The following is a 14,092-nucleotide window of genomic DNA, read 5'->3' as shown; positions in this document are numbered from 1 at the left end:
GAGCATTCTTCTACGAACCCCATGTCCCTAATGAGGGATAACAGTAATACATCATCATCATTCGTATTTTACATCATATTGAACCTATGTAATTTGATGTTTAAATTTTTCGTCATTTTACTAGCTAATTTCATTTATCTGCATATTTTACCATTGATAATATCAATAACCGGGATAAGTGGCGTATACGAAGAGAGGCCTATGCTCAGCAGTGGGCGACTGAAGGCTAGAAAAGAAAGAATGATGATGATGATATAGTTATTTACGATACAAGTGCGGAAAAGAGGAAATTCGAAACGAGTGGCGATAAATTAAAACACGACCGAACACTCCCTGCGTGTTTTAAATCGATACGAGTTGCGAATTACCTATTCTCACGTGTATTGTACAACGTTTTACAATACATATGGCCCTTTAAACTTTCGACATATGCACGAAAGTGCTCTTTCCGCACTAGTGCGAGAAAGTAGCACCTTATGTTCTGTAAAATATCAATAACGATATAATTGCCAATCCTATTTTAATCGCGGTTTAATAATATCTGTATTTTTTCTGTTTATTTATTTTCTGGTGAAACAATAGATGATACTTTTTGCACAAATATTAGTAACACTGTAAAGAAAGTCGTCAGTTGGTTAAAATCAATAAACCTAAAAGTAAATTTAACAAAAACTACACTTATGCAGTTCAGGAACTATAAACAAATTCCGACAAATTTGAATGTGATGGAGTCAGGCACTTTGCTGGAAGAAGTAGACAATATAATTTTTTTAGGTTTATCAATAGATCCTCAATTAACCTGGAAACATCATATAGAGAAGATCAATAGCAAAATTTCCAGTCAATGTTACGCATTATCTATATTATCCGAAACGTGTTCTGAAGATGTTGTTATTAGTGCGTACTACGCAAACATATATTCTCTATTGACGTACGGTGTCATATACTGGGGTAATTCCGTAGACGTGCAGTCCACATTCATTTTGCAAAAGAGGTGCTTAAGAACTATCTATCGTATGAACTACAGACAATCATTGAGAAATATTTTCAAGGACAAAGGTTTTCTAACTTTAACTGGCATATATATATACGAACTCTGTAAATTTATTAAGAACAACAAGAATTATTTCACAACATTAGCTTCCCTCCGCGACAACCTTCGCTCTCAATATAAGTATAATTTAAAACTACCTCTAGTCAATAATAAAACTCAAGTCAACGATAAAAGCACATATATTACTGCCATCCGCGTCTTTAATCAGCTTCCAGATGAATTGAAAATGTTAGATGGCATAGAATTTATGCGTAGTTTAAAAAAATGGCTTATTAAGAATGAATTCTATTCACTAAAGGATTTCTTTGAATTATATTCTTCATGATACTGTGTCCCCTGTACTGATAGCTATGCTATGTACGTGTATAATAGTTAAGTGTTTCTTAGTTTTAATTTAGTTTTAAGTGTCCATTGTATACCCGAATTGGGTTACCGTTGAAACTCACATGTATCACACCACATAACACCTCTGTAACACGGTTGTACAGTAAAGAAATATCTTATCTTATCTTATCTGTAACACCCGATTAAACCCAGATTTTGGATGTGAATCCCTGTACAAACAATACGCCCACTATTCGACAGATCTTTGTCCTAATGGGGATTTGTCCAGACAAAGGCATTATTGGCCACATCTTTGAGGTATGTTTGGTTTTATTCCCGTTAGGACCTGTATCGGACCACTGTTAATGATCATTAGGTGTATGTGTATCATGCGAAGGCGAGCTTACACTTCAAACGAACCAGTAGACAAAGATATTTCTTCAGGTACGTATTTTTTTTAATATCCCTAATAAGGTTTGTTCGTTTACTAAAAAATATTTAGAAATATTTCGGCGTTCATAGAATACAAACCAGGCTCTCTTTATAGGTACTTCAAAAACTGATGAGAAAGTTACCGTAGCGCAATAGTTATATAAAGTGATCGTTAGATTGTATATCCATAACTCCGGTCAGGGGCCCATTTCTCGAACGGTATTAGTCTATTATTAGTGTGTTGCCATGGTAACCCATACGATTTGACAGTTTGTGGACTAATAAAAAAAATAAAAAAAAATAAAAAAAAAATAAAAAAAAAAAATAAAAAAAAATAAAAAAAAAAGCCTTTATTAATTCTCTACAAAAAATATTAAAATATGTTTATAAAACTAAAAACATATATTATATTTCTATTGTGTAGAGACCCATCTACGGGTGAAGGCCTCCTCCAGATTCAGCCAGTTTTTCCTGTCCTTGGCCTTAATTAATATTAGTCTAATATCTTTCGAGAAACGGGCCCCAGTACACAAGCCGATCGCGTCCGTATTTCACAATCTAGAGAGCAATTTGCTTGATTATTCAAACATCAGTAAGGGCGGTTAGGAGCTATATATCTAATAGCTAAACAAAAAGATATATGTCTCTATAACAATCACCGATAATAAAGGTCTTATACATATTTTTTTTGTAATCGAATTTAAACTGTTGTGAGACATACTAACATTAAATCATTTTACGGTTTAGACACTTGTTTTAGTCACTCGCGCGACATGTTTCGGAGAGCCTAGGTCTCCTTTCTCAAGCACTAATAGTGCAAGCAGCGTTCACGACGACCGTGTGTTGCGTTTAAAACAAGTGAGTCTAAACCGTAAAATGATTTAATTTTTTTTGTAATATTTTTTTTTACTGTCCAATTTATTGTTCATTTTGTATTTATTTAACTAGAATTTGGTATAAAATTCAACTTGTGTAAGTGATTCAATATATTTCTCTCTCTGCACCAATTGTAGGTGTCTCTGTTTGGCCCTATGGTTAACTGGTAGAGAATGCCATTTAGCATTAAGTGCGATTTGTACATTGTTGTATATATTTTGCAATAAATGTTTTAATGTTTAAATGTTTATTTGGGCACAAACGGTACATGTTTCTTATAACTAGTGTCTTATATATAATTCATAAACCGACAGTTGCCACCACTTAATAGCTCATTAAAGAAAAACAAAATACGGGATAACTAAACTTAACTAAACTAATATATATATATACTATAAAGTTTAAATAAAAAAAAAGTAATTCCTATTTCACTGGCCGGCTGATTCGAACTCTCGCTTATTCTAATGTGACTGGAATACAGTATCAATATGTACACATCTAAATTGAGGAAAAGGAAGTGGGAAATGAGGACGAATTACTGTGTGTGTACTTGCGATACCTACATCCCTGGAAAAACGTTTATTGACAATCTTATATACATATATATACTCAATCGTCAGAACGATTTATTTGAATATAAATACAAAATTTGTCGCATGAATCAGCCTGTATTTAATACAGGCTGATTCATGCGACGTGAGCAGGACAAGGTCAGTTACTCTAAAAAAATTATCATGGGTTGACTTGTGTGACAAGACGTCGTGTGTCGTCGTGTTCACGTCACAAACTTAGTGACGTCACTTTCTTAATTAAATGATTTTATTCGCTGTACAGTTAAATAACAAGTTTATAGAACGATAATTATTTTATTCGTTTAATTTTCTTTTCAGTTTTGGGTCATAACTTCATACAAGTTTGACGTTTAAAATAACACTTGCACTGCGTGTGCTATCGAAATCGTTGCATACTTATACTCTCTACTCTATACTACTATTTTCCATGTCACTATAAACTAGTATAAAGCTCATGCGCACAAAAGATTCAAACAAGGAGTGGCAAACCGATTTGAGGCCTCGGGCGATTAATTTAAACGTTCATGCCAGGTGTGGCGTAAACTATTAACAGTATCAACCAACCCTACGGCTGAACGATGGATATTGCTTGCCCAAATTACTGATACATCTAGATGTATTATTCGATACTGTAACCACCCATCTTTGGACCCGGGTATGTCCATAAACTACGTCCGGACCCGGGTATGTCCTTAAACTATGTCCAAAAGAGAGGTATGGGCACTGTGAATGACATCTCGCTAAGTGTGGTAGGGCACAGGACAGCGGATGTCATTCCAGATCTAGAGCAGAGCCCAACTGGGGAAGTACCTCCACCTTACAGAAAACCGCAGCCAAATAACACTAGACCCTACTAATAGTATTGTGTTCCTGCCGGTGAGTAAGGTTGCCAGAGCTCGAGGGAGAGGAGTGTTAGGGTCGGCAACGCGCATGTAACACCTCTGGAGTTGTTTGCCACCGACGTAGTATAAAATAAAATTAAAAAAAAAAACAACTAAATAACTAAAGCCTGACCAGTAATATATGATCATTGTCAAGAGGGCGCTGTTTATTCTCATGTATAGGGTGACAGTTCAGTATAGTATGAAAAAATTAGTACCAGTGAAATCCCGCAACATGGCGCGTGATCATATATTCCTGGTTAGGCTTTAATATAATTATATAACTATACTAGGAGGGATAAGGTTCTGTATAGTGCAATTATTAGGATGTCATTAAATAAGTAAAGTATCACTTACCGCCACTTGCATCATTCACTAACCCGGGGTATAGAATAGAATAGAATTTCTTTATTTGCCAGAATACGTGTAAAAGATGACAACAGAAAAGGTTTACATGTATCAGTATTCAGTCGAGGACACGACATGCAAATAATTGTCAATTTAATAACTTTAACATAAAATTAAAGTACAATATAGAAAATATTACGACAGAAATGAAAACATTGGGTAATTATTCCTGTTAAAAAAACTAATAATAAGTTGGTAACAATTTGAATATTAAATAATAAAATGTCCATGAATAAATAAAACTAATATCGATGTTAATTTTTTTATATAAAAAGTCAAATTACAAAATGGATGTAGTGTATAATTTATTTAAAAGTCTTTGGGAAAATAATTTAATAATAAGATGTCAAGATATATACATAATTTATGCAACTTAAATTATCATTCTAATTGCTTTAAAAAATTATTGTGCTCTAAAAATTCCCTTACACTATAAAAGCAATGTTCAGACAGCCATTTTGTAATCTTATTGCTAAATTGGTTACTATCGATTTGCTTTAGCTCATCAGGAAGACTGTTGAATATAACTATACACATATTGTATGCATTTCTGTGGTATACAATAGAATGTGAAGGAGGTTGATACAATAAATCCTTGTATTGCGCTCTCCGATTTCCGGCAAATACATCAAATCTCTAAACCGTAAACCGGTTAAACCTGGAGTTAACATGGTTACCAGTACAATTTGACACTGGGTTAACCGCTTAACCCCGTGTTAGTGGGATGGTGCAAGAGGCGCTAAGTGTCGCTTGTATATCTCCTGACATGGCGCAGTCGGTAGGATTACTGATGTCAAAATGATATCTAAATAGTTTAGTTTAATTAATGTTCCCTCTATTTCGTGGCTTTACGCCCCCTCTTAAGAGTCTTAACGTACACTTCGCTACATCGTAACGTCCCTTAATGGTATTTCATCTCCACAAATAATAACAACAATCTCAACAGGAGACCCATTCAGATTTCACTAAAACCCGATTGATGTTGCCTTATACCCGGGTATGAGCGAGATACAATACTGATATCAGATCGATTTAGTATTTTGAAATTACGAATGCGCCTAGACCTACAGGGAAATTCAATTCCACAAAATAAATATCAATTACCCATGTATGTAGAACATTCGGCTAGCAATTTAACTTTCCTTGTCGCCTCCATATATTATGCCTGTCGCAGGCCAATTCGAACGTACACCGATATCTGAATGACATCTTACTGATGTCATTCTGATATCGACAGGGAGTGGTCCCGGTACTGGTTTTCTGTACAAATACAGTACCGGAACCGGGAATTCCCGGTTCTCGCCATACAAACTCAGTCCCCGGGAGGCCGGGAGCATTCCCTAGATATCGTGCATTTTGAAGTACTTGTCTGTATATATAGACAATGAATAAATGACTATGACTATATGACTATGACTACATATATATGTAGTAATAGTCATTTATTCATGCATCGTGCATAGTCATTTATTCATAGAACAATATACCTACATCGCGTTTGAATTTCACATTATATTACCATTAAAATTTTTATATTTTTAAATTACTTCAATTCGGAATTTGACTATTTTATTTATAAATTTTATTTCTTTATCTACACACATATCATAAACCCTCTATGATGCCTTCAAAATCCTTAAATAATGGCCAACATTAAGATAAACTGTTTTGTTGCAGCAAATGTTTTATCTGTGAAAATGTTATTATTGCTAAATAATAACATCGATTTCGATAACATTATTTTATTCAAATTTCGAACATCTCTGAAAAACAAAGAAATTTGAGTTGACCTCTATTCTAATATCAGTCGAGATGACGTTTTATTCGAAACGAAATGTAAATTGGAATCCGGTTCGTTACAGCCAAATATCATAATAACGTGTTCCTAGAATATCAGAATGTCAAAACAGATTATTCTCATAATGTCTAAAGCTCGAAATGACTTACGCCTACTTCTTAAATTACCGTATTCTTAATATGACTATAATTCATTTAGACTCTATCGCGTTTTGATAAATTTCCCAAAATGTCTAAAACTTGACTTGATCATGTTTTGATGAATTTTAATTATACCATTTCCCAAAATGTCTAAAAGTCAAATAAACTATATACAAAAACGTCACATTGTCAAAAATATCTAAAACTTAGTAACTATGGAAAATATTTAACATTATGTTGAAGTTAACAGTTTTTAAGCAATGAGTAATTAAATTAATAATCAACGGCATCCCAATTTTCGTCTTGTTACTATTTTTATACTGCGTGGTTAAAATTTTAGGTATAATGAGACAGTGTCATTTTGATCTTTGGGCCTGTCTATAAAAGGCATTTTTGAATTTTGGTAATTATGAAACTAATACATTTAATAATAAGTCTTAATAATAATTCGGTATTTGAAGTTATTGTTCATTTTGCCAACTATCGAATTTAGATATCGGATGTTATTATGAAATTTGATTGTACTGAAAATAAGTCAATTTGGGAATTTAGGCATTTTACAACTAAGACAATTTCAGATTTAGTAAAATATGTAAAAGGGCATTATGATATTTGGCTGTAACGAACCGGATTCGTAAATTGCATACAAATTTGACAAATCTCGCTTGGTATCGAACGATATGGCAATCGACCCCCACTCTAGTTTGTCTCTGAATTAAAAAAAAAAACTACGGATGCGTGACATGCGTGAAAAAAGTTTTCTTTGCCGCCATTTGACGTGCAGTTTATCTTTTAATTAGTTTGTAAGTAAAAAATAATTTGTTTTGTTGTTTTTAAAGTAACTCTAGTGAAGTTTCGTGTAAAATTTGCGATAAAGATATTTCGGAGACGCCACCTCATATCCGCGAATTCCGCCAGAGAGCAACTATGTCGGCTGTAATATGAGGTTAGTGAATATATCATAGAATTTTATAATATGTGTGTAGATAAAGCAGTGTATGTAACTGTACATAATTAGGCATTAAAACACTCGTGTGATTCTATTATGAAACTCACTACGTTCGTTTCATAAACCCACACTCGAATTTTGATGCCTTTCATTATGTAGCAGTCTCATAAACTACTATTTTGTTCACATTATTGGTTTGTATGATTATCTTATATTTTGTTTTGTTGCTTATTATAATTTTTGTTTACATTTGACGATCTTTTTGTGAATTTGTGATATTTTTAAGTGAAAATAACATGTAATTTCCAATTAGAAATAAATATATCTATCTATAAATAACAACTAAACGTATTACAAGTATCTAAAATAATAACATGTATGCTAGTTTTAAGGTATAGTTGGTCAAGCAAATATTGTCAGTAAATAGGAACAAAAAACTATACTCATCCTTTTCTTTTGGGTGCTAGTACTAGTGTAAGACAAAGATAGTATGATTCTCTCTGTCTATGTTTGAAATGAGACAGTCCCTTGACAAACTATATTTATCTATGGGCGAATAATTGCCTAAGATTTTCATTTCATCTCATTTACGCCCTCATATTAAATATACTAGTATTAAAACGGATCGATCACTCAAGTACTTACTTTAAGTCGAAAATTACTCGTCATGTTTCACTCCATACCGAGAAACTTCATCGGGAACACTACACTCCCTCTCTTAACGTTCAATTTTTTGTTCCAGTGGCGCTGCACGCAGAAGCCCGAGGGCTCGTCCAGTGATTACGAGCTCTACCACGAGCCCCATAAGCGGTGCTACCTTCAAGTAACTACTAACGTATTTGACATTTAAAACTTTCGCGTTTTGAACACATATTAAATCACATTTACAATCGGGGTCGTCGGGTCGGGTCGGGTTGGGTCGGGTCGGTAAATAAAGGTAACAAAATAAATTCGCGATAGACCCGATTGTAAATGTGATTTAATAACGTATTTAATACCCGATTTTAAGACGCGAGGCTCCACCGACAAGAGGTGATACGACCTCTGTCTTTTTACGACACGACGTTTACTTTTTCTTTAACTTAGTCAATATGTAAGCTCTTCTTGGCTTCCCTCTTTTCCTTGCTTCAACTTTCCCTTCTACAATGGTCTTAATGAAATCTTGGTATCGTAAAAGGTGTCCCAACATCTTACCTCTTCTATTCTCAATGGTTATCAAAACCTCTTACTTCTTCATCTCGACTCTTCCCTTTTACCGTATTCAAGAACCTCATTATTTGATTTTTTCTCCTTCTAGCTTGTTTGAGAATGGGACGAATACGTACATAATTTTATTGATAAAATTTGTCAGTGTCAAGACACCTCCGGAAGTCGAGATCCGCACAGAGGTTGCAGCCAGGATAAAATTCTTCCAGGTATCCAAAATACACGAGGGTAACGGAGCACTACACGGGCATCTCAGTGCATGTCTTTTTTCGTCTGTCATAGGTATCAACTAATTAGAAGGCCGCGATAGATACTTGACAGATTAAAGATAGTATATACCTTCCACACAATCATTTCCACAGCTAATCTTTTCCATCCGTTTCCAGAAGCACATTTTGAAGGCTTCCGCTATCCCGTTGCCGCATGGTTCATGTTTCGCTTCCATACAATGCTATACTTCAGATATTCACTTCAATGAGACTTTTCTGATATGGCTTGATATTCTGGCTTTCAATAGACATTTCCGTGTATTGGAAAAATAAAACGTTTATAGAGTTCGACCAAGCCAACTCTGCATGGCATTTGCAATGACAGTCACTATATCATCAACAATATTTAAAGGAAAACGGGTTAACTCACGTGAATTATTCGTCGCTATCGGCGACATGTTTCAAACCCATCGGGGGTCCTTCGTAAATATTTATTTATTAAATATTTTAAAATATGTCTCTCGAAAGTTTAATCATCAACAATGTCACTTTTTTATCAAAATATGACTTTCAATGACGCTCCTTCACCTTGTTCTGTTCAAGTCGATCCAAAGCTTAGACAATAACGTTTACAATTAGACATTTAGACTAATATTTAAGTCCAATATACTGATTTAAACTAACACGAATTTCACTCATAATTTTAAAACTAACACGGGACTTAATCGCGTACAAACTTACGTTTATTTATGGGCTGACGTTTCGAACGTGACGTTACGTTCGTGGTCACAGGCAGACTGGCGAGGAATTCCTGTGACCACGAACGTAACGTCACGTTCGAAACGTCAGCCCATAAATAATCGTAAGTTTGTACGCGATTAAGTCCCGTGTTAGTAGTAGTAGTAGTAGTAGTAAACTCTTTATTGTACAAATATACATATTAAAAATTACATGGTACAAATAATAAGATGTACAAAGGCGAGGATTTGAGGGATCTCTTCCAGTTAACCTTTGAGTAGATGAGAGGAGAAAGTGAAAAGAGGGTGACAAATGTAGCAAAATGTACAACAAGGTACCAGAAAGATAAAGGATATAAATACATACAAAATTAATAGGATAAACATATAATATATTACACAAAGAGGAATGGGGAAAATACACTAAAAATTGGAAAGAAGTAGAAAAATATAAAGCAACATACAATACAAATATAGGCACATTAATCAATCAGATAACCATAGCTTCTTTAACCTCTCCTTGAACGACGCAAGCGATTGCGCCTGTCTGAGCGAAACTGGCAGCTCATTCCACAGCTTCACTGAACGCACTGCGAAGGACTTGCTGTATCCACGAGATTTGTGAGAGGGGATGGCAAGTGATAAATTCGCGCTAGAACGGAGACGGTGGCCACTGCCTTCAGCCAGAAATTGAAATTTTTGAGAGAGGTATACAGGAGAAGAAGGTGTAAAAAGAACATTGAAGAGAAGAGAAAGTGTGAAGATCTCTACGCCGGCGGATTGGAAGCCAATTGAGTTTTTGACGGTAGTAAGATACATGATCGTACTTCCGTAGGCCAAAAATAAATCTTATACAGACATTCTGTAAGCGCTCTAACTTGTCCAAGAGTTCTTCTGTCATGTCAAGATTCACAGCGTCGCCGTAGTCGAGTAAAGGCAGTAACAGAGAGCGAGCGAGCATGGCTTTGGTGTCAAGTGGAAGAAAGTTCTGCAGGCGCCTTAAAGAATGGAGCGATCCAAACAGCTTTTTGCTCAATTCAGTGACATGAGGCGCCCAGGAAAGTGTCTGATCCATGGTGACCCCTAGATTTCTGACTTTGTTAGTTTTAAAATTATTAAGTCCAATAATTCCAAATTCGTATTGCCAAAAAAGTTCAAGTAGAATTAATGTTTACAGATCGCTCTTTTCAAGACTTTGAATTTAGAACGAATTATTATGCTAAACCGATCCCGATCACTTATCTGACATTGCCAATAAAATGTATTTGGGGTTTCGCCAAGAATAAAGTTGTGTGATTTCGTTACGAATAAAGCCAAACGAATAATATACAAGGTGCCTTTTAGACCCTCACAAACAAAATTTATTTAAGCTCCGCCATGTTGCGGATATAAAGTGGTACTAATTTATTATACTGGCAAGGAGTCTCTTTGACAACAGACGTTAAAAGTAATTGAATGTCACCGGTGTAAACAAGAATACAATATTTCGCAATTATAAACGATTTTACCATAAAAATGGCAAAAAATATTGTCAAAGATGCAACAAAAATGATTTTGAATACAATAAAATGACGAAGGATTGCGTAGCATTTCAATAAACAATGTATTGAAGTTAGTCGTTGACATGACCGGTACTGACATTTTATTTGACAATATACACGTACTTACGCACATTATTGTCATCTTGTAGTGTCACTATTTCAGGGCCAAATAGAATCTGGACCTGGGTATGTCCTTAAACTGCGTCCGGACCCGGATATGTCCTTAAACTACGTCCAAAAGAGAGGTATGGGCACTGTGAATGACATCTCGCTTTGTGTGGTAGGGCACAGGACAGCGGATGTCATTCCAGATCTAGAGCAGAGCCCAACTGGGGAAGTACCTCCACCTTACAGAAAACCGCAGCCAAATAACACTAGACCCTACTCATAGTGTTGTGTTCCTGCCGGTGAATAAAGTTGCCAGAGCTCAACGAGGGAAAGGAGTGTTAGGGTCGGCAACAAGCGTGTAATATCTCCGGTGTTGCAGGCGTCCATAGGCTACGGTAACTTCTTACCATCAGGCGGGCCGTATGCTTGATTGCCACCGACGTGGTATAAAAAAGAAAAAAAAAAACATTTCAGGCCCTTTTTACCGTAAGTAATAGATTCGACTCCTCAAACTTAACTACCTACTTTTTGTCTAAACAACAACTTGTGAATTGATGTTTCTGAAAGACTAAAATGTATTTAGGAAAGCAATAATAATATAGAAAATTGGCAATATAAATTGTAATATTGAAAGTGTGTAGAAATAGAAATTGAAGATATGTATTTGCAGAAAAAGGGTAGGTATAATAAGAGTAAGGTTAAATAAACAATCGTTTCACCTTCTTTAGCTAAAAAGCATGCAAATTAATAGGTACTTACATCGTTAATAATTAATGTTCTTGTATATACAGGTACAGGAGCAAAAATTACAAACACAAATTATTTTAATTTAACTTTCAGGATAAATTAATTATTAGTAAATTAAAGATTTTAAAGTAACACTTTATTATCATGCAGTGAAGCTCACAATGCTCACATACCTGGTAAAGAAAGAACGCTTAGACATGGCTTAGACCCACCTGTTCCTAACTCTATCGCACGCGCATAATTGTAATTGTAGCTGTTCCGCTCGCACATTGTCATTGACCGCCGGCATCATGGGCGAGACAGCAATATTATTACGCGCGTGCGATAGAGATAGGAACAGACTGGTCAATCTTCGTGCTAAGCGTCCTTTCATTAGTTTTGCGAAGCTTGCGACTTTCTCAAGTGAAAAAAATGAGCAGTATGAGTGTTTTGTTTTAAACATGAATCTAGTATAACTGGATCGGTCATGAGGAGTGGGGGAAAATGAACGAACGGGATAGTCTTATGTATCTTTCAGTAGGAGTAGCAGAGAAAGCGCTGTTATTGTTTGTCCTTGTCATAGTTTCACTTTTCCACCGCTGCCACAACCGAGGTTGTGGCAAACAAATAAGTACGTGACATGTCATGTTTGTTCGTTGCTTGTTTAATTATCGTTGTTTTGTATGAAATTGTGCTTTCTCTTATGAAATATAGTGATGGTTAGCGTTTTGAATGCTTGAACTTTGATAAAATACTGGTGAATTGTTCTGTAATCGGCTGTAATAGCCGCTCTGAGCAAAAATATGTGATCATAATCTTTCACACGTAAGTACGGTATTTTACACCTTCCTCTTAACGCAACATGTGAGAATAACATCGTAAAATTACGTTACACTCAAAGCAATGTAGAATCAAACGATTTCAATAAAAATATCACAATTATTTACGCAAATTAACAAAACATTATTTGTAAAATTATCCGCCCAAATTACGTAGGTAGGTAGGAGTCTGAGGTCAGCCATTTTTAAACTTCTTCTTAATTTAGCTGCATAACAATCATGTTAGGGATACCAGATGAAAATAACATAATTTTATGGGTAATTTTGACCTCGAAGTTTTTTCGTACTTCTAATTCCAAAAAATAAATAAACAAATGTTGTGAAGATTAAATGTGGTGTACATTAATTGGTGTGATTGCGATTTGTGATTTCTTTAAATTAAAACCCATAATACATTTTATTTTACGTTTTATTTACTAAACATGTTTAGTTTTGTACCACCTGCGCGAATTATAGGAGGTATTTCATTGTTTATACGCCTAAAAAGGACGGCCCATTGACATTTTATTTAACAATTTTTTAATACCGTCAAACAAGCTAACTTTGCCTCCAGGGTAATCGCCCCAACGTGATATCAAATATTGGGGTAATTTTTACCAATATGGTATCCCCACGTTTATGACGTCATCTATGTCTATCCCTTACGGGCGCACGCGTATAGCTTGTCTATGTAATGCTAGGTCTATGGTTTTAAATTATAAGTATCTATCAAAAAATGTAAGTATATTCTTTCACCAATAGAAGAGTGTCATTACCCTATGTTGCAGATGAACGCGCTCCGGCAAAACGGGCACTTCGCGCACGCGCACGGTCTGGACGCGCGCACGCAGCTCTCGAACGTGACGCGTTCCTCGCGCCGCGCCGCGCCGCATGCGCTCTCCGCTGATATGCTTCAGCGCCACGCGAAACTCGACCTTAAGCGCTGACAGCTAATGTACAACTAAGACCTTGGGCACGGTTCGCACGTGGCACGCCGCGCACGCTGTCCACCGAGATGCGTCAGCGCTGACAGCTAATGTACAACTAAGACCTTGGGCACGGTTCGCACGTGGCACGCCGCGCACGCTGTCCACCGAGATGCGTCAGCGCTGACAGCTAATGTACAACTAATATCTTGGGCACGGTTCGCACGTGGCACGCCGCGCACGCTGTCCACCGAGATGCTTCAGCGCCACGCGTAACACGACCAGATATGTGCGAGGATACGTTGCGAGGGATGTGTTTGTTAAGAACCGTAAGCGCTGACAACTAAATTACAATTAAGACCTTTGACCGCACGGTTTGCACGTGTC

General features: G+C 35.9%; 1 protein-coding gene across 1 annotated transcript in view; it reads left to right on the top strand.

The window, feature by feature from the left end:
• LOC134742762 (neuropeptide FF receptor 1-like) overlaps positions 1 to 13,744 on the top strand; it is a 67,164-nt gene extending 53,420 nt beyond the window's left edge. Inside the window, exons 8-9 of the mRNA XM_063675949.1 lie at positions 8,177 to 8,257; positions 13,568 to 13,744. Of these exons, the coding sequence (XP_063532019.1) occupies positions 8,177 to 8,257; positions 13,568 to 13,726 (240 nt within the window). The 3' untranslated portion in view covers positions 13,727 to 13,744. The remainder of the gene's footprint in view (positions 1 to 8,176; positions 8,258 to 13,567) is intronic.
• The last annotated feature ends 348 nt before the right edge of the window (positions 13,745 to 14,092 follow it).

Source organism: Cydia strobilella, chromosome 7 (genome assembly GCF_947568885.1).
Source record: "Cydia strobilella chromosome 7, ilCydStro3.1, whole genome shotgun sequence".
In the NCBI taxonomy this organism is placed as follows: Eukaryota; Metazoa; Arthropoda; class Insecta; order Lepidoptera; family Tortricidae; genus Cydia; species Cydia strobilella.
This window is presented reverse-complemented; position numbering and strand designations above follow the sequence as displayed.